This window comes from Brachyistius frenatus, unplaced genomic scaffold (genome assembly GCF_029030835.1).
Source record: "Brachyistius frenatus isolate BFR_SWC_R1_liver_20210118 unplaced genomic scaffold, ASM2903083v1 Contig_301, whole genome shotgun sequence".
NCBI lineage: Eukaryota > Metazoa > Chordata > Actinopteri > Embiotocidae > Brachyistius > Brachyistius frenatus.
Window position 1 is genome coordinate 240,693 of NW_027210900.1, and position 23,706 is coordinate 264,398.

Consider the following 23,706-nt stretch of genomic DNA (forward strand, 5'->3'; position numbering starts at 1 on the left):
AGTTCCGTCACTTGATCGACGTGGTGTTACAGGCGTTTGTATGACCACTACTACGTGCACATTTGCGATTTCACCATGGACTTGACGAGAGAACGCTACCACAAGCTTTTCTATTGCTGCCTTTTTTTTTTTTTTAAAGCCTTTTATTTCCCCATGACCGCCAACAGGCAGCAGTAAAAACTCTCCTTCGCTGTCAGACATCAGTCACGAGCTGCAGACTTCACAGGGATAACTAAGCGACACTCCTGCACAAACACTTCTGCTTTAGTGGCCTGGCACCGGCCGCACAAACCACAGGAATGGCTCTATATACTGAACATAATGTGTGCGAGTGTGTTTGTGTTGAGTGACTGCTATCCTCTGACTGGGGAGTGTGACTGAGGTTTCCTGTCTATGATAACACTCTACTACGCTCTGAACTGAGAAGGTGATAAAGGGCGCACACACAGTCTACCTGCTGCTGTCAGACAGCTCTGAAACCTCGATCGAGGTGTTTACAACTGGAGTTTCCGATACCAAGAATCACATGTTAAAGTGACAAATGATAGCTCTCATAAATTCAAGACAAATTATCAACACTATTACAATTACTCAATTTATAAAGGTGATATGTGCAAAACCCATTAGCCAGGTAAAGAGCTTGTCTTTAACTTGCCTGCTATATAAATGATGACACATTAACAAGAAAAACAGCGTAATATTACCGAAGCCATTAATTTTGGGAAAGGTTAAAGGACATGATTTAACTGCAGAGAGATACAAATGAGCCGTAACATAAAAAATATTACAAAGGAACCTTGTGAATGTGTTTTTTTTATAAGTTAAAGGAGTTTACTGTATAATTCTAAATAAAAAGTGAAAAGCATCCTGGTTAGGCCTGTGCTTTCTGTAAAATAGACAAACATGGTCAAACTCTGTTATAACTACATTCTATTCTCTTTACAATTAGCATCTGGAGCACAACCTTTTTGTGGATAACAATGACAAGGATTGAGGATTTTATTGGAATTGGCAGCACGTGTTTTTACCATTATACTTATTCTCACACAAGCAGGATTTGAGTCATGCGCCACTACTGAAGACAACAGAATGAGTTGCAGATGGATGGACTGATCTTCTCATGTGATAATTACGTAACACTAAACACCCAGTGCCTTTCATTTCTGTTCCCACCATCGTGTTTATATTAGCTGCAGCAATAACGTAGCGTAAAAACGCTAATTTAGTGGAACGAGTGAATATATCAGTGTATGTGCTTGACATTCGCGGCTGGAAGTCACTTGTTTTTTTGCAGAAGTGAAAGAGTATGATGACACTGTATATGTATCAACAGAATAGGACTAGAAGAGTTCAAACTTCAAAATAACAAGATGTCATTTTCAAAGTTAAACAACTAATAGTTTCTTTAATTCAATTTTGTGTGTTGTGAAAAGAGTAAAGATCAGTCCATTCCCTCTGGTCCCAAGCTTGTATTTTGAAGGGGACACTTTGTACACAACATTAAAAGCTGATTTGTACACGGTGGTTTGGTGTTAATGGGCATATCTGTGCACCAATGTAGTTTACCTTTCTTCTGCAGGTGTGCCCTCTCCTTCTGTCGCAGGTCGATCTCCCTGCCGAGCGCCTTCCTCTGCCGCTGCAGCTCACTGCGCAGCACGGCGATACGCAGTTGCATGCACTCCCGCTCTTTCTTCTGCTCACAGAACAAGAAGGATAGGAAACAGACACAAAGGATGAGAGAAAGTATTTCGCTTGCGGTCGCAGCAATTTCCAGTGCTTATTACACTTTGTAAAGACCCCAGAATTCCTACCCGCTCCCTCAAAAACAAGCTGTGTTTTTGCAGGCTGATCCGTGTCGCATTGATTTAATAGTCACCCACTGAGCCGATGCTCGCTATTAATAATCCAGAATCCACTGTCAACAACTAATGACAAGAAAGATAGAGAACATCTCCCTGAGCCCATAGATCATGCGTGACTGGTGAAAATGTTTACTAATGAGCCCGAGCCATGGGAATGGCTGGCACACACACACACACACACACACACACACACACACACACACACACACACACACACACACACACACACACACACACACACACACACACACACACACACACACACACACACACACACACACACACACACACACACACACACACACACACACACACACACACACACACACACACACACACACTGCACGTTAAGTGGTGCGGAGTTCCGGCTGTTAGAGTTAAACAAGCCGCTGTGATAAGATGTGAGCAGATGACTTCTTGAAACATCTTTATAACCATATGGATCTCTCTGATTGTATCTTTCATGTAGCCAAGCATGTCACACCGCATATAATTTACAACTACAATTACAAATCTGCATATTACATATTAATTCTTACACGCACTAGTTTATCTATTCCACTTTATCCTGTTATAAGTTTACAAAAAGCAGTAGTACATATACTTATATTCTATTCCAAACATGTTTTTGGTTTGTTCCAATTTTCTTAAACAAAACTTTTTCAAAGTATTTTCCATCTCTTTTTCGTTTACTTATCAGAAATGATTTCTCTTTATTTATTTTGTGTAATTGGTGTTATTGCAATTATTAATAAACTGAAGTGGGGGCACAGCAGTGTGCTTTGACTTTGCCTTTGTCCCAATATGCAATTGTTTTATTATAGTGATTTTACACTGATGAATATGAAGCTACAGTGACGACACGGTGAACGTAGCTTGAAGCAGGGAAACAACTGTCCTTCACTTCAACCTGAGCAAACAGCTCGTCAGCCAGGTGTCAACACAAGGTGTTTTTAAACTGATGCAGACAATGGCATTATCAACGTGTTATCACTATAAAGAATGCGTTTTGAGAGGCAGAGGAGGAAGTTGAAAATATGTACGACAGATAATTTAGAGGCAGCGGTTGGTGGTTGGATTCTGTGGAGCAGCTGGGTGAGAATTTGAATTATATTACTTTATAATTTTGGGTGTAGTTGTGAGCAAAAACGAAAGAATCCATATTAAAATCTATGGTACATGCAAACAAGCTGAACCGAGTGAGAGACTACGACAAAAACCCATCAACGCCAGATAAGTCGGGTCCCTGACAAGCAGCAGCATCAGAGGGCAGGTTATTAGTCAACATCTTGCCCTCTCTGTGGTGCGTCGCTACACTGGGCTTCATGTCTCCATCTAAAGAGGGATCAAATGAGGAACAGCACGGGGGATTGGTGGCCAGATGGATGTGGATGTGTTATACAGTAGATGAAAAGGAGAGATTGGTGGTTAACAGAACATACAGTGAAAAATGATAAACTGGGATTAACAGATAGGGCAACTTAAAAAAAAATGCAAGGACAGATTTAAGAGGCTATCCTTAACTAAGAACAGCGCGGATGATGATGATGATGAAGAAATGTATGTGTAATATGAGCTGGGAGACGAAAACATAGAGTTGCAATGTTGAACGAGATGGATAATGGAGATTTGGCAGGGAATGACCTTGTTGTTCATCTTGGACTTTGCAAGCAGGGATTGTGGCATCTCTCTCTCTCTCTCTCTCTCTCTCTCTCTCTCTCACACACACACACACACACACACACACACACACACACACACACACACACACACACACACACACACACACACACACACACACACACACACACACACACACACACTTAGATAGTGATCGAGCCTGGATCAGAGGCAACACAGATAGGCCTCTTGTGGAAGATGAGTCTGAGGGCTTTGCGGAGAAAACAGAAAGGGATCAGTCGCAAAGAGACGACTGATAGAGCCTCCATCTCTCCGACGTGTCGCACCCTGATGCTTGCATGTTAACCACCGCCGGCTTTGGCACGAACTGTGAGCCTCCTACACTTTCACCGAGTTCGCATAGTTGACAAGTGGGTCACAGCCGTGTGTGTGTGTGTGTGTGTGTGTGTGAGAGACAGAGAGACTGCAACTCACCACCGGGGTCCGTCTGACTCCCACTGAACATCAAACAGCAGTGGGTCAGCTGAGTAAATAAGCAGCAGGCGTGGGGGGAGCATGTTATAAACCAGCAGATTAATGGCAGAGTGTGGGTGAGAGGGTGAAAGGGCCATGCGTTAAGGTTGGTGGCCTCCACTCTGTCCCCCTTTGATCCGCGCTCACCATGACGTGCACAGAAGGATAGTACACAGCTCTCCAAAGAGGGAAACCCTTAGAAGAACCACACAATGCTCCACTCACTCCAAGTTGCAGGGCTTTTACAGAAAGGTAGGAGACCCGGATTATGTGATTTATTAGCTGATTTGAGCTCTGAAAAGGGTTTTAAGGAATGTTTCACAGAGGGGTAAATATCAGAGACAAGTTTTTGAAAGGGATCCTTTGTGGTGAAAAGAATGGAGCCTCAATGTTTTTGTGGGAATACTAAGGCTATAGTGGAGCTGCTTTAATAGGTAGAGTCAAGGTCTGGGGAAAGAGAAAAAAAAATGAGGCATATCAAAAGCCAATGGATAGGATGATGGAAAGCAACAGCTGTAACAGCTGTCTAAAGAGGCTCACTAAAGAGGCACTCAAAGTCTTTAATTTGGTGTCTGTGCAACGCCATATGCACATGCCCAAAGATTTGAAACTTTGAGTGGACACAAAAACATTCCAGCTGTCCAAGATTTCACCTTGTAAGAGATATGTAATCCTGTGACCAGGAAAAGGCTTTTTCTAAAGGCAAGTCTACCTGGTGCATAAAACCAGCAGAGCATCACTGCCTCTGGGCTTTTACAACAACAGAAGAGAGGGGATGCTTTTGAAGTGAATGTTTACAATAAACACAACGTCAAACCTGGGATCGCTGCTCCGTTTTCACAGCTGTGTGGCTGTCAATTCCAAAAATTTTAAATATGCTTTCTTGCTTTTGTTGTGGATCGAGGATATGACAGGACATAAACATGGGATTTCGGTCAAAGCGTTATCATTTAGGCAGGTGGGACATTGCTCTCTCTCCACTTTTCAGCTGAGCCGTGAAAACAAACACGTTCGATAGCTGCCCAAATGGTATAATGGCATCTCGCATTGCTTTACCTTACAATTACATCTGGGGCTCTGGGTGATACAAGCTCATAAAGCCTGCTAAGTATTAAGCACGATACAGTCTGCTGATGATTATTAATAGTGGAGAAGCCAGTAGGCCTGTTAACAATGATCAATGCAAACGCTGCTCTATGGTAATAATTAATGTTATTAGAAAACATCAGATCTCAAAGAGCATGTTGTCTTTTATATATATTTTCTAAAAACATTAAATCTACTTTCATATTGTTACTTTACCATAAGCTGATGAAATAACAATGCCAACTGCTCCTGAAAATAACAAAGAAATCTGCCTAAACAGTGAGAAGTTGCTGATGAGCTGGAATTCGCTGCTGATGGGAGCCTGTGCTCACCCGCTCTGTGCAGTTGGCAGTCGTCCTCAGCTTTTCCTCGATCTCTTTCCCAATCTTCTGCACTGTGACTTGGGTCTGTTTGATGGCTCTCTGGGCTGTGTGAAGTCTGCAGGAGGAGGAGGAGGAGGAGAACAACACAAAGTTACTATCCATATCATTGGAACCACACACTGGACCACAAGAACAACTCAGAGTTGGAACTGGGTTTCCAAGAGACCATTAATGGCTGAATAAAAATTGAGTGTCAGTGCCATGACTACACCAGCAATTATTTCTGTTTAGCTTGGATGTTTACAGTGACTGTTTGTCAGGCACAATAAGAATTATGATTGTCCCCATGTGGGGAAGAGTCATTGTGCAGTGTGGTTGTCACCCCCCCCCCTTGTTTATTTTTCCTATTTACTTCAGTTGACCTTCATTGTTCCAGTCCAACTGTAGTTTATTCAACTTTAAAAGTTAAATGACAAGTTTGGACATTGAATAAAAGGACAAAAACAATATTGAGAACATTCCCAATAAGGAAAGTCTACAGTTTAGAGCAGACAGATCAACCTCTAAAATACCACAAATATGAGACAAAAGCTTGATCACTATTATTGTCTAATAATCTAACCACAACTCAGTATAAGACTGAATATTGTCCAAGAGAGCTGAACCCAGCAGTCACACAAAGCAAAGACGACCCTTAAAAGGCCCACTAATTACTCGAAACCGCAAAAATGGAGGCCCATTTCCAAAGTTTCATGTCATTGTCATCACTGAAATATGGAACGGCAACAGCAGTACACAAATGACAAGCAAGTACATTATTTTGACCATCAATCAAAGCAGCACTTAAAATCCAAGAATGTTTTCTTCATGTCCCGAAACCATAGAAAGATAGACAAAACCTCCTCGGCACGGCCCAGAGGATTCAACAACTCATCAACAGGCAACAAAGCCATATGGTGGGAATGAGTTACAGCGAACAGAAAAAAGGGGGAACTGGCAATTAATAATCAAAGTGTCACACTGGTGTTATATCATCAACTTCTTGCTAAATATCTCCGTACCATCCGTATGCAGTAAGTGTTGGATTACACAATAATGGTACCGTCTCTACACAGCAAATTCACATCTTTGGAATAAACTCTCTCGGAGTTCAAATCAACTCTTTTGGCTTGTACATGCAAGACCATCAAATTCACTCTCAAGCAGAGTGGAAGGAACTGCTTTCTTGGAGTTGATTTTGAACACTTTTCAGGAGTTGAACCTTGAACTCTTTGGGAGTTAAAACTCGACTCTCACGAAGAGTAGATTTGACTTTAGCCTTGAGCTGTTTGAATATGAAGTCTTTCACAGTGTTAACAGTCAACCTTGAACTCTTTGGGAGTTAAAACTCGACTCTCATGAAGAGTAAATTTAACTTTAACCTTGAGCTGTTTGAATATGAAGTCTTTCACAGTGTTAACAGTCAACACTTAAAAGTGTGTACTGTTTGACATTCATGGAGTTAAAATGTCATCACACTATAAAAGGTTTTAGGTAAGACTGACAACAAGATAACAAAATATTCATCACAAATGTATATTTAACAATTATACACATTGTGATTATATGCATTGTGCAACAATTAATACTGAAAGGAAACTTTTTATAACAAGTTGCAAACTAACCAATGCCTAAGTGCCAGTGATTGCTATGTTACATTCCTACCTTGTACACGTATGGTTTTGAATGATAGCCCCATTTTATTTATCATTACGTCGTCATTAAAATATTAATAACAGCATGTTTTAACAAAACTAAATATAATTTCTGCCCATCAATTAGATTTAATTTGGTTGCTTTATTCTCAAAAGTTACAAAGAAATAACTAAAGGCATGCTGGAAAATGCTAATACAGCAACAAAGCTGTGCAGTCAGCACCGTGAGTCGTGTTGAATCGTGCTCAACACTCAGAGAATGAACACCAGACTATTACCCCACCAAAGAGTAACACTGAACACAAGCTGGAGTCTAACTTAGAAAATAAACTCCCAAAATCAAACTCTTTGTTTAACTCCAGGATATTTCACTCCAGAAATTTGTTGTGTACTGTCTGGGCCCTAAAACAAACACATGATTAGTTATTTTTGTTAGCATGTCTCCTTTTGATTACCTTTAGTTTTGCATTCTTAAAACTGCCCAGTTCTTGGTGATTCATTTTTCCATTTTGAGGAGACGGACCAGATAGGTTGTTTATTTTTTCCTGACAGATTTTGCCCTTTTTAAATTGAGTGTTTACAATCCCGACATGGAAAGCTCACTTTAAGAAAACAACAAAATGAAAATGCAGCTACTATTTACTTGATATGTTTTAGTGGTTAGCAGTGACTTACTAGTTTGTGATACAACAAATATTGCTTTCTATTATTCTATTATCTATTGCTTCCTGTATGCTGCTGTAGCGAAAAAATTTCCCCTCGGGGATTAATAAACCTAACCTAACCTAACAAGTGAACGACTTCAGGTGGAGTTCATAAGAAACATGCAGAAATTGGAGATGGTGATTATGGCAGACATAATGAGGGGATTGTGGTTTGGGTCATAAGGGTGCTGTGAATAGGGTTTTCTTTAGGTATGTGCTTGCTTTGAGTCTTCATGAAATTGCCTCTTGAGTGAGTCTAGTGTAAGAGGCTCTTTTTTTAACAGGCTTGCAGCTTGGTGGGGTCATTTTACAAATCCTAGGCGGCTTTTTGGTTATGAAACTCGCAGTCACCTCTGGATATTATTGCCTCTCTCTGGCAACTAACCCCAAAAAACTAAAATCGTTTCTATGACGAATTTAACTTTGAGAAGGGATCCTACAGCAAAATAATTTCATGTTTCTACCGACGTTTTGAAATCTGTCTGAGGTGGAAGTGATAGCAGTTTGAGATAGTCCTTCGGAACGTCAGGGAAAATGTGTTTTGACAGCTTCATCTGTTTAGGTGATTGCGATGGGAGAATTTGATATGGCCTTTTCCCCCAGGTGAGAATAGTTATCTCCTCTCCTTTTCACGCATGTCTGCCCCCTTATCATTCCCTGAGCCTCAGCCCTAATGCCTGCCCATCACTGAAGCCTCCGGACCAGCAGGAGGGAGCGGCGAGGTTCCCACTGTACTCCTTTACTGGGGGCAACACTTTAATTGTGGGGAAACTGTCCAGAAAAACGCTAAGATACAAGTCTCAACTACTTTCCCTTTCTCCGGCGTGAGAGGGACCCAACACCTCCGCAGATTTGCAGGAAGTTATGGCTGAGGCTGTGCACTCAACCCTTGATCCTGATAGACATCAGACAAACAATAACACATCCTCCTTCGACGTGGCTCGAGATTCAGCACGGGTGTCAGACGAAGCTTTTGAAGTTTTCAGATTTTTTTGATAAACACATTTTCATTGGAAAAGGGGTTTTTAGTCATAGTAAAATTAGAAAATGGTAATTGTTCCCTTTTAGTCCATTCACTCGTTACATCACATACAGTATGTGATATCACACTCCCACATGACTTCACTGAGGACATATACCACTGTCACGACAACCATCCATCAGTTCTTATGATCTTCACCTCGATAAGAATACATTTACCAAGTCAGGCTAGTTAGCTACTGCTAATTAGCTCTGTCGTTTGCTAGGCTACTGCTGGTTCCAAATTATCTTAACGCCCCTTGTTGGTATTAGTCATCGGCTGCAGCTTGTTTCCCGCTGGTTTTGTGTCTCAGGATGAGCACTAAACCTAAGCAGATGAGGAAGAAGTCTTCTGTTTGCCCCCGTCCTCAGGAGTGCGGCTTCTCCTTGCTCATCAAGGACCAGCGCGAGGCATGTCGCGTCTGTGGGGATCGTCCACGCCAGGAGACCTATGACTGAGCCCACACCTTGTGAACTTTGTCGCCATCTCTGGCGCTTGACCCTCGAGAGGCGGATGGACAGGTGCCAAGAAAGAGTTCCGTGACCCAGCATGACCCCCTTCTCTCCCAGGCAAGGGACTCAGCTTTGTCCCGAGTCCGACGGCGAGAAGCTTTTGACCAACGTTCCCACCACCGACTCGGATAAACACGCGGAGCATGTGGAAAGTTTAGCTGAGTTGTAGTCGAAGCCCGCTGAGAGTGTCAGCTGGCCAGCTGTCCCAAGGATGACGACATGCTGAACGTCGGTTTGGATTTACACAGCTCATTGGAGGATGAACATGAGGTTTTTGTGATGGGGTCAGTTGCCAGGGCAACACATTCTTCTTTTTGCTGTATCACCATGAAACTGTACGTGGAGTGGCCCTCTCTTCCACTGGCTCTGAAACCATCACGGTTCACAGTTTTCCTTCCCCCTGAGCCAAAAGCGGTTAAGAACCGCTTTCCCATGTTCCCAGACTTTGTCTAAATTCACCTCAACTTGGAATAAATAACCGTCTGGCTTATCTGGCACCATCTCACAACCGCAGCGTGAGCGGACCCGCGACCCTTTCGTCCAAACACTCCATGTTCTCCTCGTCCCAAATGGACAAGGTTTACCAAGCACAGGCCTGCACCACTTGGCTCACCACCACCATCAGCTCCGTCACCCTGCTCCAAACATACCAAGCCACTGACCAGTGGTCTGTTGAAGCTCCGGGCAATGGTAGCCCTCAACAGTCCACTGGTACCTCTTCTTAATGAGGAAAGATTTGTTATGGATTAAATACTCCACGCAGCGCTCTCCCTGAGGAGGGTAACGGCATTTTTAGATGATCTGGTGTCTGCTGAGGGTTTTCCATCTAGGTGAAGTTTGAGCTGGGGAAGAAGCAAACTCCACTCAGTATCATTTCTAGACAGAATGCTAAACCCAAGCAGCCTCCGAGCACTTGCACACCAGTGATGTCATCACCTCCCTCCAAGGGAACAAGTTGTTGCCCCCAGTGCAACAGTTTATGTTTTATCTGTGCGTTCCTCGTGCACTCCAGATGGCTCCAAAGTTTTGGTACCCCCAAAAGCGGCATAATTGCCTAAGATTATCCCTGAATCTTTTAGCTCTACGGGTTTTGCCCTCTTGAGCGTCCTTCTTTTTGCGCATGAGGAGCAGAGGGGACTGCATTTCCTGTCTCCTGTTCATGTGCTACGCACCTACATACACTGCTCTTCGAGTGTGGGTTTATGTGACCAGTTTTTCGACTACTTTGTTAATCTGGCCAGGGGCAAGGCCCCGTCTAAACAGCGGCTTTCACACTGGATCGTGGCTCACGACAGCAAAGGTCTTCCGCTGCCCCAAGAGGTGAGGGCACATTCAACCAGGGGCACAGCAACATGGGCCTTTGTTTAAAGGGGTATCAGTGAGTAATATCTGTGTTGCAGCAGAGTGTGGTCATCACCACACATTATTAATTGATTTTACGGTTTGGGATGCGACAGCCCCTTCAGCTCACTGTGTTCCTTCTGCTGGCTTAGTGATGCACTTGAGTGCTGGAGGTTGTCATTTCTGCTCGGTGGCTGCTCCACGGGACATGAATACATGTCCATTACTAAATGTGTTGTACTGAGTGAATCAACTAAAGGGAATGAAAGGTTATGACTATAACTTCTGTTCCCTGAAGGAGACGAATGTGGTACAACACCTGGTTGCCCTGCTGAACAACTGGGCTCTGTATATATGCGGAGACAGACGAACACCACCACAGGTCATCTGCCGTAAAAGTGTGAGCAGAGGTGTCTTCTGTCAAGTCACATGTAAGCATGATATCCCATACAGTAGAACATGTATTGTACCTTGTTCCCCTCCTTCATGAAACAAGGTACAGCCATAATATTTTGTTTTTCAGATAATCAAGTAGTGCAATCAAGTGAACAAAAGTGAAAAAAACAAACTGATACCTATCAAGTCTTTTTCAGTCAGCAGCAGTCCGAGCAAGCCTCTCTTGTTTTCTGTTCATTTACTGATTATCTTGAAATTAATGTTTGCTGTTGTTTACATGCTGTGGTGTGGTACATCATTGTAATCAGGGCTGAGAAGGCTAAATACTCTGTCTCACGGAGAGAGGCACGAGAAAATTATCTGAAGAGGACATCTGGGAGCATACCATTTTCCTTCTGAGAGAACTCACAAATATCAAGGTGGCACATTTAAAAGCCTTTTGTTACCGTTTCTTTAATTCGGACATCACAATGCCGACATATTCATTCACGTCACTATGCAACAGCTGAAGTTAGTTGCATGAATCCCTTCTGTCTTGCAATCAATCTTCGTAATTTTTACATTCCCATACCACCACAGAGGTTTTGTTGCAAAGATGACTCGACTAGATACATTTGTTTGACAGAGTAAAGGAGGGAAGAGAAGCAGGCAACAGGTAGGAGACGTATTTTCAGAAATCAGCATTCAGATCAATCAAATTAAGTGGCCGATTTGATTAATGCAGCACAAATATACAATTAATTCTTACAGCAGTACTGCTAATACAGTCTCCCACCTGGTACATGCATGCGAGCCTGATGCGTCCCACGATAATGGACTTCTGAGGCTGATTACGATATCAGAGTTTAAAAAAACAGGGCAGGCAATTAACTAATTCAAAACTACAAAATTAAGGATACTATTCCATTACACATCTCTGCCAGAGACAATAGAGACAACACCTCTAAATTCTATCTATATCTCATTGCAAAAGAATGTCAACACATCTTACCACTTGCTACTAACATCACCTCACCATTGTTTCCATCTGCATGGAATGGAAGATAACATTTCTGGGGAGAAGTTTCTTTGGTGAGCCTGCATCTGCAATCTACTCCTCCAGGCTGATGTTTTTGTGGGGATCTGCTGAGTTGCAATAAGTCATGTTTACATGAAAACTACAACAAAGATAATGGGAACCCAAAGAGATCTTGAGAAGATAAGTTTTGTCTTGAAAGGGTCAAAAAGGGGTCATTTGCCTTTAGATAATTAGAGAACTGTGGATTCCTACGGAGAGTCACGAGTGTAAGCTCCGAGCCATTGTCTTGAACTAAAAATCTTAAATTCTTAGTCATGGTTACTTAAGCTGCCTGTTGTAATCAGCCCGATAATAAAAAAAAATATGAAAGGCTGTTAGTTGAAGCCTGCCGCCTTTTGTTTAAGAGAACAGGAAACTTTGAATATAAATTAACTTGAAAACATAGACGGAGGATAAACGTTGGTACTGTAGTTTTAAACTGGGGTATAATTCTAGAGGTGGGAGGAATGAGCGCGCCATCTACAAGCTGAGATAACAAAAGACAGCACTGCTAAGAATACACACCAAAAAGGCTGAAACTCTGCAGACAAGGGAACAAAAAATAGTTTGGCCAGTAATGAGAGTGGAAGGCAGAGAAGCAGGACAAAAAAATGCATGTCTGATATCTTGAAAGAATGTAATCTCAGAGGGAAAATGTGTTTAAAATTGATTTGGAGGACAGACAGAAAGGCAAACACTGGACAGTCTTACATGATACAGGACTTACATCCACTTAAAAAAAAGACGATCCACACCTAAATCTCCACAACAGTTTAAAGACAGGCAGTTTGTTTTTGTCGTCTGGTTGCTGCTGATCGAGACCCCGGGTTTGGTTATGGACTCCGACCTGCTTAACGTGGGACCACAACACTCAGAGCTGTGGCCGCAGTGTCTGACCAGCAGGCGAGTAGACCTCAGGGCCCGCCTGCAGAAAAGCATTATATCACCTCCACAGTCTCGGAGGACGGAAATACCCCAACTAGTGCACTGCTCCGGGCACCGGGCACTGCTTCTGTTGATACATACTGTAAATATGCTGCATGCTGCACATAGACGCAACCAAATCAGGAAACACAGACAACATATGGCTCTGATCTCAGGAGAAGAAAAGAGAGTTTCCCCTTTAGGCTTCAGGAGTTGGAGACACTGTGAAACTGTGAAAGTTTCACCGAGAGCAGGATGTTTACTGTGAGCTACATGAATATTAAGCATCCGCAATAGCTTTGTTGTCATCGTAAAGACTATTCAGTGTCTACGAGTGAATCAACAAGTCTTTGGTTTTACAGTGAGATCTGAGGTCACTCAAGTATTTCCATTTACACACCACTTCAGTGTGGCATTTTAGGAACACATTGTACCATAAAAAAAAGACCTTTAAAAATGATAAACTGCGTAATAAACAAACGATTATAAACTCTTCCTGCATCTCCTTTTTGTTAACATCTAAGTAGTCCAATGTGCAGTTCAATGATGTGAGCTACTGGCTTCTGCCAGGTCCTATCGGGTCATTCTTGCTCTCTTACTGTTCTCACACACACACACACACACACACACACACACACACACACACACACACACACACACACACACACACACACACACACACACACACACACACACACACACACACACACACACTTGGGAGGTGGAGGAACATCTGAACCTGCATGAGAAGTGTTTATAAAAGGGGAAAAAAAGCAAAACAAACAGCTTGGTTGAACAGCTGGATTGTCTTCGTGACTGCCTTCTTGGCTTTGTTTCTACCCAGACAGTTCCCTGCTCTTTATAGGATGTGGCTTCTCCTCTATCGCAGCTTTCTGGAAGAGACAAGAGTTTGCTGATTGATGATCTGTACGCTCCCTCTTCATCTCTCCATCTGAGCCGTGTTCTGTTTGCTAGCCCACATCACCATGTAACTCACACAAAGCGAAGGGACGCTGTCGACTGGAGCCGGGCTCCAAAGACGACCATGAATCTGCTGACAAATTACCGTCATTAATCAAGATCAGCGCATTCGCAGCGAAGCAACTCTTATCCTTTTCCATTAAAGCGCTGCACTGCGATAGACGCTGTGCACCGGGCCAAGGAGGAGTGGGAGAGAGTTGGGTGAAAATGTTTGACACTGTGGGTGTCCCACTGCGAACATTCACCACTGGTCTTGGAGAAATAATAGACATTTACCCCACGAATTAGACGACCAGAGGAGGAGACTACTATTCTTTACCCCCCACCCACCTAAATGATGCAAAAAGTCAATTCATAGTGCAGCGCCATGAGTGCATGGTACAGTATGTAATGTATGTATCCCTGAGCAGCACTCTACCTGAACGCTTCAGAAACGTAATGCACTTTGAAGAATGTGGAGCTCTGAAGGTCAGAAACCGAGTATGTATGGTTATGTGCAATGGAGGAGGAGGCGGGCAGGGGGGAGGCGTGGAAGAAGGGAGGGTGGGGGGGGATCCCTGCTGGAGTGTACAATAGCTAATGAATCATTCCACAGTGCATAATCATAAACCATGTGGATATGAGTGCACTAAGCCAAGGCAAACTCTGACAGGGGTGAGGAGCTGCAGGCAGAGCAGTGTGAGGAAAGAGGGGGATCAATGTAAGCGTGCTAAACTCCAGAGTCCCACTGGGTGTGGAGAGAACAACGAGGATGCAGAAGAAGGCTGCAATAATAGAAGAAGGCAAGAGCAGAAGTCATAAAAGTTATGATTCAAACTCCGCTTTGCCTCCTGTAAGCTGCTGTGGAGGTAATGGTCTCCTCTCATATAAACATAAACTACGACCACTTCGAGACGAGGGAGCGCTGGTAAATTTCAGCCAGCTTTGGCATGACTGCTTTTTCTTGATACTGCAAAGGCCTGTGACACATTTATGACCCCCTACTTCGAGAGGGAAAATGCTCCTAATGACAGGATCTTTATCTTATTTTGGAAGTGTCAAACTTAAACCTTCCAGATATACATTTAGTCAAAACTAGGTGTAATTACTTAATTATGCGATCAGGCTTAGGGTAAAACAGGGTTTCCCTTCGGGGAAGCCCTGGGGACTCTGAAAGTAGTGTTTACATTCTACCACATCTAAATATGACTGTAGAACAACAAGCATGTGTTTGTCAACAGATGCCAGAACACCCTTATGTCTCCAGTTCTTAAATATTTTACCAGGGTTCCCCCTCTAATAAGAAACTTATTCAGCAAATCTCTTGTCTCCTTCCTGTGGCATAAACTTGTGCTGCAGCCATTTTTCACAGTCAACATCCTCAAGTACTTTATTTCTACTCACCATCCCAAGTATTACATTAGCCTAACGATAAGTGCTTTCATTGGGATATTGTTTAAAAACTTTATAAATATATATATATTTGTCCTATTATATCTAATAAATATAGTTTAGCCTGCAGGCTTTGTGAGCTCCTATTAAGTTAGAGGCCAGCAGAGCTGATAGTGGCTCTAAAACATTGGCTTTCCTGTGGCACCATCTGCTGGACAAGCAAATGCTTAAGACATACAAGCAAAACAGACATAATAGCTGGAATTCTAATCACATGGTATTGTGCACAAAAATCAGAGCAAGATCAGATTTGGCTTGAAATAAATATACTGTAAAAAAAAAAAAAAAAAAAAAAATCTTTGTAAATAGTTGAAATCTTCGGCACATGACAAAAAGAACTCGGAGAAGAAATGAAGTCAGGCTGCTGCATTGTAATGATGCAATTATTCTGATAAAAGTTGAGACCTGATGAAATGATCATATGATGTAAAACCGCTGCCTGGCATGAATCTTACCTGAGCAAAGAGAAAACGCTGTAGGAGTTCCTGACTGAACTCTGGTCGACCTGAAGCAGACTGTTTTTCTTCCGCTCCGACGGATCCTGAAACAGCCACATATCAGTGTTTCAGTGCAGAAGCCAAATGGTGTCCAAATGGAGCTAATGAGATCAGGACTGCACTATGATGCAAAGGCAGAAGGCCGTACCTTATGATCAAAGTCAGCTGCATAGTAGCCGTCATTTAGTCCAAATATGATCTCATTCGGATTCCTGGATCGAATCTGTGGACAAAGCGCGGCAGCAGAGGCTGATTGTCGGGACAGAGACGGGCAGAACAATAGACAGTGGGCATCTGTATGGACATGAAAATGTGCTATCTGTCCACCAAGTGTGAAAGAATGGCAAAAATACCAAGTTCTTCTTCAGTATCTTGAGTTTGCTTTCACTCATATCTCAGAGTTTTAAAGTGCCAAACTTGTAAACAAAAGAGTCAAACTCACTTACTACATCAGGATCTTTGAACACATGCAACATTTTAAAAGTTTCAATGACACCTTCAGTCCTCACAATATTAATTTCATATTAGTATAAGTTCTGAAGCTTAAGGTTAACCATATGGATACCTTATGTGCTTGAAAACATCTTTACACTGGTGAGCATAAATCAGTATTGTAATAATTACTCATTACTTCGGCCACTCTGACAAACATTTGAAGTATACAGGAAAAGAGTAATGTATTGGAAAAATAAGAAAAGAAATGTCATTTATTTCTTTTTGATTACTATCAAAACATTGACATGAGTGTTTGTTGCATTGATGGAAGTTATTTATATACGTAATATGTTATTTAACATATCAGATTACTGTATTTTAGATTATTAAATTTACGGTGGTTGAATTAAAGTTAAACAACATTTTGTGTTACATACAGAACAGAACAGTAAACAGATTCAATGAGCACAATTACAATCATCATTTTACCTTGTAGGAATGTAGGGTTTACTATAAATTCAAATTGACATGAAAGTAAAATCACATGTTCAATAAATCAAATGAATGTTTACAAAGGTCACTCTTATTCTGCATTAATTAGAATAATGACTTCTGCACAAATGGCATGTTTTCTGTTGTAATTGCCATGTTACTTAAGAGGTGCTACATAACTAGGTACTTTGCAAAGTAAAAAATAAGCCATTATAAAATATATTCATAAACAAATTGTATGCATTGTATGACACGTCCAAGCTAATCAAGTTGATGCATGAGTGTTCAAATGAAAACTGGATTAAGAGATTCCTGGGCAAACAAATGGCCGGACCCTTTGATGCCAAGGCCAGATGTTCACATCTGGTAGCTAGCGACAAGACCTGTTTCAGTGGATCGGGGATGAGTGTGGAAAAAGATAAGTTGAGGACGATGTCTACAGAACAGCTGCTGTTGCACTTTTATTCTGCAGGAGCCGTTTGCTGCCAGCTTTTGGAAAGGTATATTTGCCTGTAGTTCAAAGTAAGTCAGCGTTTTTTTTATTGAGATTTTTAGCCGTCTTTGCAGTTTCCTTGTCTTTTTTTTAATGCATGCATTTTGAAATAAATCGTTATAAGTGTTTCAAAAATGTCAATAATTTGGTTCGTGACTTACTGACCAATAAATATTATCAGTAATTAGTATAGTTTTTGTGTGTGCAGTTGCTGACCTGCTGTCCTGTGTATCTGAGGCCATCAAGATTGACCCTCCATTCAATAAGGAGCTGGTACTGTTCTTCCTGTCCTCCCCAGATCCTCACCACGAAGCAAGACACAGAGGTGTCCAGAAGGTCTGGGAGCATGCCGAAGTCCAGGCTCCGCCAAGTTGGATTCTAACACACACACACACACACACACACACACACACACACACACACACACACACACACACACACACACACACACACACACACACACACACACACACACACACACACACACACACACACACAAAAAGATTAGCGTTCATTGTTGTACAGTAAGAGTACATTACTACCTGACATAATAGCTGATCAGCAGAAAATGGCTTCATTTAATTAAGCAATAGTCAAGCATTGATAACAGTCCAATGCAGTACCATGTTGGTATGTGCTTTTGAATAAAAGTCTGAAAGCAAAGATGGGGGGGTGCCTCTGTTAAAATGTGATCCTATCTACTGAATCTTCCTGTTCTCTATTAACCTTAAAGTCTGATCCCCACTTCTGTTTGTACTCCGTCCTTGAACTTCCAGAATGACGGCATGACTACTGGTTCTCCCACACAGCACTGGAACCATTTATATCGTCCAATTATAAACCGCTTCATTGCATCGGAAGAAAAATGGCTTGCTCCTTGGGTCAAGGACAGGCAGGAGAGGAATGTAAAAGGTAGAAGTACAAGAAGTACAGGCTGGATGTGTGTGTGTGTGTGTGGGGGGGGGGGGTTAAAGTACTGAGAGTCAAAAGTGGAAACAGCGCAGCAGAACAGTTCGAATGAGAACAGGAAGACCAACAGGAAACATTTCCCTCGACGAACAGTGACAGGAAGGGCAAAGAATACTAGAGAACCAATGTCAGCAAGGATGTTAAACTCAACAGGAGGAAGTCGAGCTCGGAGATGACAGGAGTCACGACTCCTGCAGCGCATTATATAGTCTGTCTACAGACGGTATTGAACAGTGTGCCTGGAAACCAGCTTAGGTCAGCTCATGAGTCGGCAGCAAGCCCGACAGTAATGACTCGCTACCCTTGGCTGCTTCTATCGCTTCGTGGAAATGAAACCGGGAGCAGCCAAAAATCACGTAGAAACATACAGCTGGGTCATTTCCACAACCGACGTATGCTGACAGGCCAAGAGGGAAAGTTGCGTAAACCAAGCACATATTATATTTAATTCATGTTGATGCAAGCCTGATATTCCATTAAATGAAGCATGTTTCACAGTAATGCAGCTCTAATGTTTGGAAAGCAGTTTAAATAAGAAGTGTAATGGGGCATAAAGGCAGCAGGTACAAACGCCGTTCTTGGCATTAATAAATAACAGGCTTTGGACAAACACACCGTGCAACAGCAGGCTGCAGGTAACATCCCAAACATATCCCAGTCAGACAAGAGTTTGAAGTGTACTCACCAGCGAGTCTCGTATGACTTCACTCTTGTAAAAATCTAAAAAGATATCAAAGCATTTTGATTAATTGAAAGTAAGGAACATTTATAGACAGTCAACAGAAGTAAATTTACCCTAAAACACAAAGACATTTCAACAGTAAACACACGTCTGCGGTGATGTCACCTAGAGTAAACTCTTGAAACTGCTCCATACAGACAGGACGGCATGACTGCACTGGATTATGGGAATTTTCAGATCTAGAGCACACTAAAGAACTTTGCGTGACATACTTGCATCCTCTCCTCATCACCTACTTCGGTCTGTAGCCTTTTCCATTTAATTGAAGAAAAATGAACGAATTGAATTTTTGTGCTTTTTTCTTTTTGTACTTTAGATTTCTTTGTCTTGCTTTGTCTCCGCCTCTTTCCATGTGCTACTGTAGCTAATTTTTTTTATTTCCTTGCAGTACTTTTTTTTTTTTTTTCATCCATTGTTCAATGTGTGATAAAAGCTTGCCTCAACTTTCTTTAATTTGTCCAAACCATCCAAAAAGTGTTTTCACCTTGAAAAAGAGCAAACTAATGGTTTAGTTTGAGCTGGACTTTGACCACCTCATTTATTGGGACAATATTTTGGTCCTTTGGTCCGGATCATAGTCCGAGGACCCTTTTAAATCAGCCATTTTGTTTTTGGAACAAATTAAAAAAAGTCAGGAGGTCTGCACAAAACTCAGAAGCTGTGAAAGCACCTGATAAAATACTCCCACAGTTCTTTTATCTTTTAATTTTTATAGATTCTAACTTAACCCTCCAAAATCCCTGGAACAGTAAAACGTAAATTGTATTTAGGGAAAGATTTATTGTATCTGACCTCGAGAAATGCGAACTCCTATACAGAGGTGGAGGGTGAAGTAAGTGTCCAGCAGTGGGGAACCATTCTTGTTGACAATGTTTCTGGCTGCGATGCTCCGAAGATGACGCAACCGTCTCTGTTTGGCAGGAGAGAATGGAGAAAGAAATGGAGAAACAGTGAGGACACACTGACAACAGATAACACACATCAGAGCTGTTATATTCAGTTTCATTTGGCTCATGTGGAGGGGTCATTGGCAAATACAACCTCAGCAATTCTGAAGACACACGACCCTTACTGCCATCCAGGACAAGTAAAAAGAGATGACTATAGACATCGATGAACGATCACATTGTCTTTTCCTCTCTATAAGCTTAAAGAAACAGGTATTTCTCACGTACAGAGCCAACACCAGCAGCTCACTGTTCAAATAACTGAGGCATGACATTTTCACGATGGATTAAGGAGCCAGTTAACCAGGCAGGCAGGGTCAGTCATGACAGTCACATGAGAAATGTCTGAACAGTTTTATCGCAAAATCTACAAATTGCAAAGAGCCAACCAGGAAAAGACTCCTTTCAGAAACATGTGACTTTTCACACAAGCCTTTTCTTGTGAAGACAAGTAAAGACTTTAAATGATAAATACCTAAATAATGTATTAATCTAATACAGAAACAGATTATGTGTGCATTGTTTGAATACTAATATACAGTGGGGCAAAAAAGTATTTAGTCAGCCACCAATTGTGCAAGTTCTCCCACTTAAAAAGATGAGAGACGCCTGTAATTTTCATCATAGGTACACTTCAACTATGAGAGACAGAATGGGGGGAAAGAATCAAGGAAATCACATTGTAGGATTTTTAATGAATTAATTGGTAAATTCCTCGGTAAAATAAGTATTTGGTCACCTACAAACAAGCAAGATTTCTGGCTCTCACAGACCTGTAACTTCTTCTTTAAGAGGCTCCTCTGTCCTCCACTCGTTACCTGTATTAATGGCACCTGTTTGAACTTGTTATCAGTATAAAAGACACTTGTCCACAACCTCAAACAGTCACACTCCAAACTCCACTATGGCCAAGACCAAAGAGCTGTCAAAGGACACCAGAAACAAAATTGTAGACCTGCACCAGGCTGGGAAGACTGAATCTGCAATAGGTAAGCAGCTTGGTGTGAAGAAATCAACTGTGGGAGCAATTATTAGAAAATGGAAGACGTACAAGACCACTGATAATCTCCCTCGATCTGGGGCTCCATGCAAGATCTCACCCCGTGGGGCCAAAATGATCACAAGAACGGTGAACAAAAATCCCAGAACCACACGGGGGGACCTAGTGAATGACCTGCAGAGAGCTGGGACCAAATTAACAGAGGCTACCATCAGTAACACACTACGCCGCCAGGGACTCAAATCCTGCAGTGCCAGACGTGTCCCCCTGCTTAAGCCAGTACATGTCCAGGCCCGTCTGAAGTTTGCTAGAGAGCATTTGGATGATCCAGAAGAGGATTGGGAGAATGTCATATGGTCAGATGAAACCAAAATAGAACTTTTTGGTAAAAACTCAACTCGTCATGTTTGGAGGAGAAAGAATGCCGAGTTGCATCCAAAGAACCTACTGTGAAGCATGGGGGTGGAAACATCATGCTTTGGGGCTGTTTTTCTGCAAGGGGACCAGGACGACTGATCCGTGTAAAGGAAAGAATGAATGGGGCCATGTATCGTGAGATTTTGAGTGAAAACCTCCTTCCATCAGCAAGGGCATTGAAGATGAAACGTGGCTGGGTCTTTCAGCATGACAATGATCCCAAACACACCGCCCGGGTAACGAAGGAGTGGCTTCGTAAGAAGCATTTCAAGGTCCTGGAGTGGCCTAGCCAGTCTCCAGATCCCAACCCCATAGAAAATCTGTGGAGGGAGTTGAAAGTCCGTGTTGCCCAGCGACAGCACCAAAACATCACTGCTCTAGAGGAGATCTGCATGGAGGAATGGGCCAAAATACCAGCAACAGTGTGTGAAAAGCTTGTGAAGACTTACAGAAAGCGTTTGACCTCTGTCATTGCCAACAAAGGGTATATAACAAAGTATTGAGATAAACTTTTGTTATTGACCAAATACTTATTTTCCACCATAATTTGCAAATATATTCTTTAAAAATCAGACAATGTGATTTTCAGGAATTTTTTTTCTCATTTTGTCTCTCATAGTTTAGGTATACCTATGATGAAAATTACAGGTGTCTCTCCTCTTTTTAAGTGGGAGAACTTGCACAATTGGTGGCTGACTAAATACTTTTTTGCCCCACTGTATATATAAACAAAAAATCTACTTTGATGTGAAACACGTGAGGCACAGAGATGCCATTTGGCAAATTCCCGCTTCAGGCAAACACGTCACAACAGCACAACTTCAATGTTGACCAGCCAGCCCTGCCTCTCTCCTGCAGCCATAGAGGGACTAAATCTAAGTCATGGGATTCCCTATAAGATTAAGGGCCTCAGAAACAACATAACAGATTGTTCTACATGGGTACTTTTAACCCCCCCTTAAAAAATTCATTTCTGAATGGCCTAATGTGGACCACAGGCAGAGCAAATGGTTGCGATGGAACTACTGTGGTGGGTGAACTCTGCAAAAATAAAACTACACAAACATCAGAGCCTTTATAATAGAGAACTAACTCAGGCAAAGACCAAAGTTAGGACCATTACAAGGCTGACCACATGTATAAAATGATCTTATAAGTCCAATGGTGGTATGTGATTAGTGATTAGTGTGACAAAGTGATTAGCTGGTCACAAGCCTCGTACTGAACATCTGTAATTCCTGACCATACAGACATTCCATTTCTCTGCTGACTGGACCGGACTGAATAAATCATAGCGAGTGAAACAGAGGCGCATTTTAAAGGTTTCCCAAAGTGATCTGATATAAAACTGCACCATTAAATAAGATGAATATATATTGAAGTGCCAGTTTATTAGGTACCCCCCAGATAAATGCAGATTTAATACAACTAACCTACAATAAATACTAGCACACTGATTTTGTTATCACTATGCATAACTTAAGTTTCATGGATGCACGCAGACCAACAAGATTATACCAGAAGCACCACCTCCAGCAAAGTCAGTGTAAAGTAATTCTTTCAACACGCTGTTAAACTTGTCAGACACAATCTCACTGTATCTCTTTAAAATATCAGTTGTTTCAAATGTACTTTGCATGATAAATGACATGATAATTTACCATGAAGAAACATTCTAAATAACCCACGAAAGATTTTTGCAACTTTTGTCTTATAGGAGAAATCATGTAACAAACTTTATCCAACATGATCTCTTTGATTATGAATTTTACTAATTGTAATCTAGCCAGCACCACTAAATTATAGCTACAGTAACTTGGCAAATGGCGACCATTTTGTTCAATATTTAACATCCAACTTATTGTATGTATCACAACCATCAACTAGGCCGTATACCTATCGTTGGGATAAAATAACAGCCAACTACTTGTATTTTACTGTGATTTGCAATTCGAAGTACACACAAGTACAGGTAAGACTTTCTTCACAAACTGTAATGAATTTCTACACCATTACAGATTTCATTTAGACTTTCGCCCGAGTAATTAATGGTTCCTTCTGCGGCAGAGACAACTGAATCGAGGTGAGCTAAAAGCCAACACCTGCCACTGGTCTGAAAGTTTACCTCCAAAGAATGAGCAGAACAGCAAAGCAGAACTGGTTGATATATATATTGTATTATTATTGTATCATCTTTGTTGTAATATTTGGTCAACAAACTTAGATTT

General features: G+C 41.8%; 1 protein-coding gene across 1 annotated transcript in view; it reads right to left on the reverse strand.

The window, feature by feature from the left end:
• Nucleotides 1-23,706, reverse strand: part of uvrag (UV radiation resistance associated gene) — a 90,881-nt gene that overhangs the window by 64,881 nt on the left and 2,294 nt on the right. The window contains exons 2-8 of the mRNA XM_069722702.1: nucleotides 19,907-20,024; nucleotides 19,058-19,092; nucleotides 17,620-17,781; nucleotides 16,132-16,206; nucleotides 15,942-16,027; nucleotides 5,435-5,540; nucleotides 1,567-1,693 (exon numbers count right to left, since the gene is read on the reverse strand). Of these exons, the coding sequence (XP_069578803.1) occupies nucleotides 1,567-1,693; nucleotides 5,435-5,540; nucleotides 15,942-16,027; nucleotides 16,132-16,206; nucleotides 17,620-17,781; nucleotides 19,058-19,092; nucleotides 19,907-20,024 (709 nt within the window). The remainder of the gene's footprint in view (nucleotides 1-1,566; nucleotides 1,694-5,434; nucleotides 5,541-15,941; nucleotides 16,028-16,131; nucleotides 16,207-17,619; nucleotides 17,782-19,057; nucleotides 19,093-19,906; nucleotides 20,025-23,706) is intronic.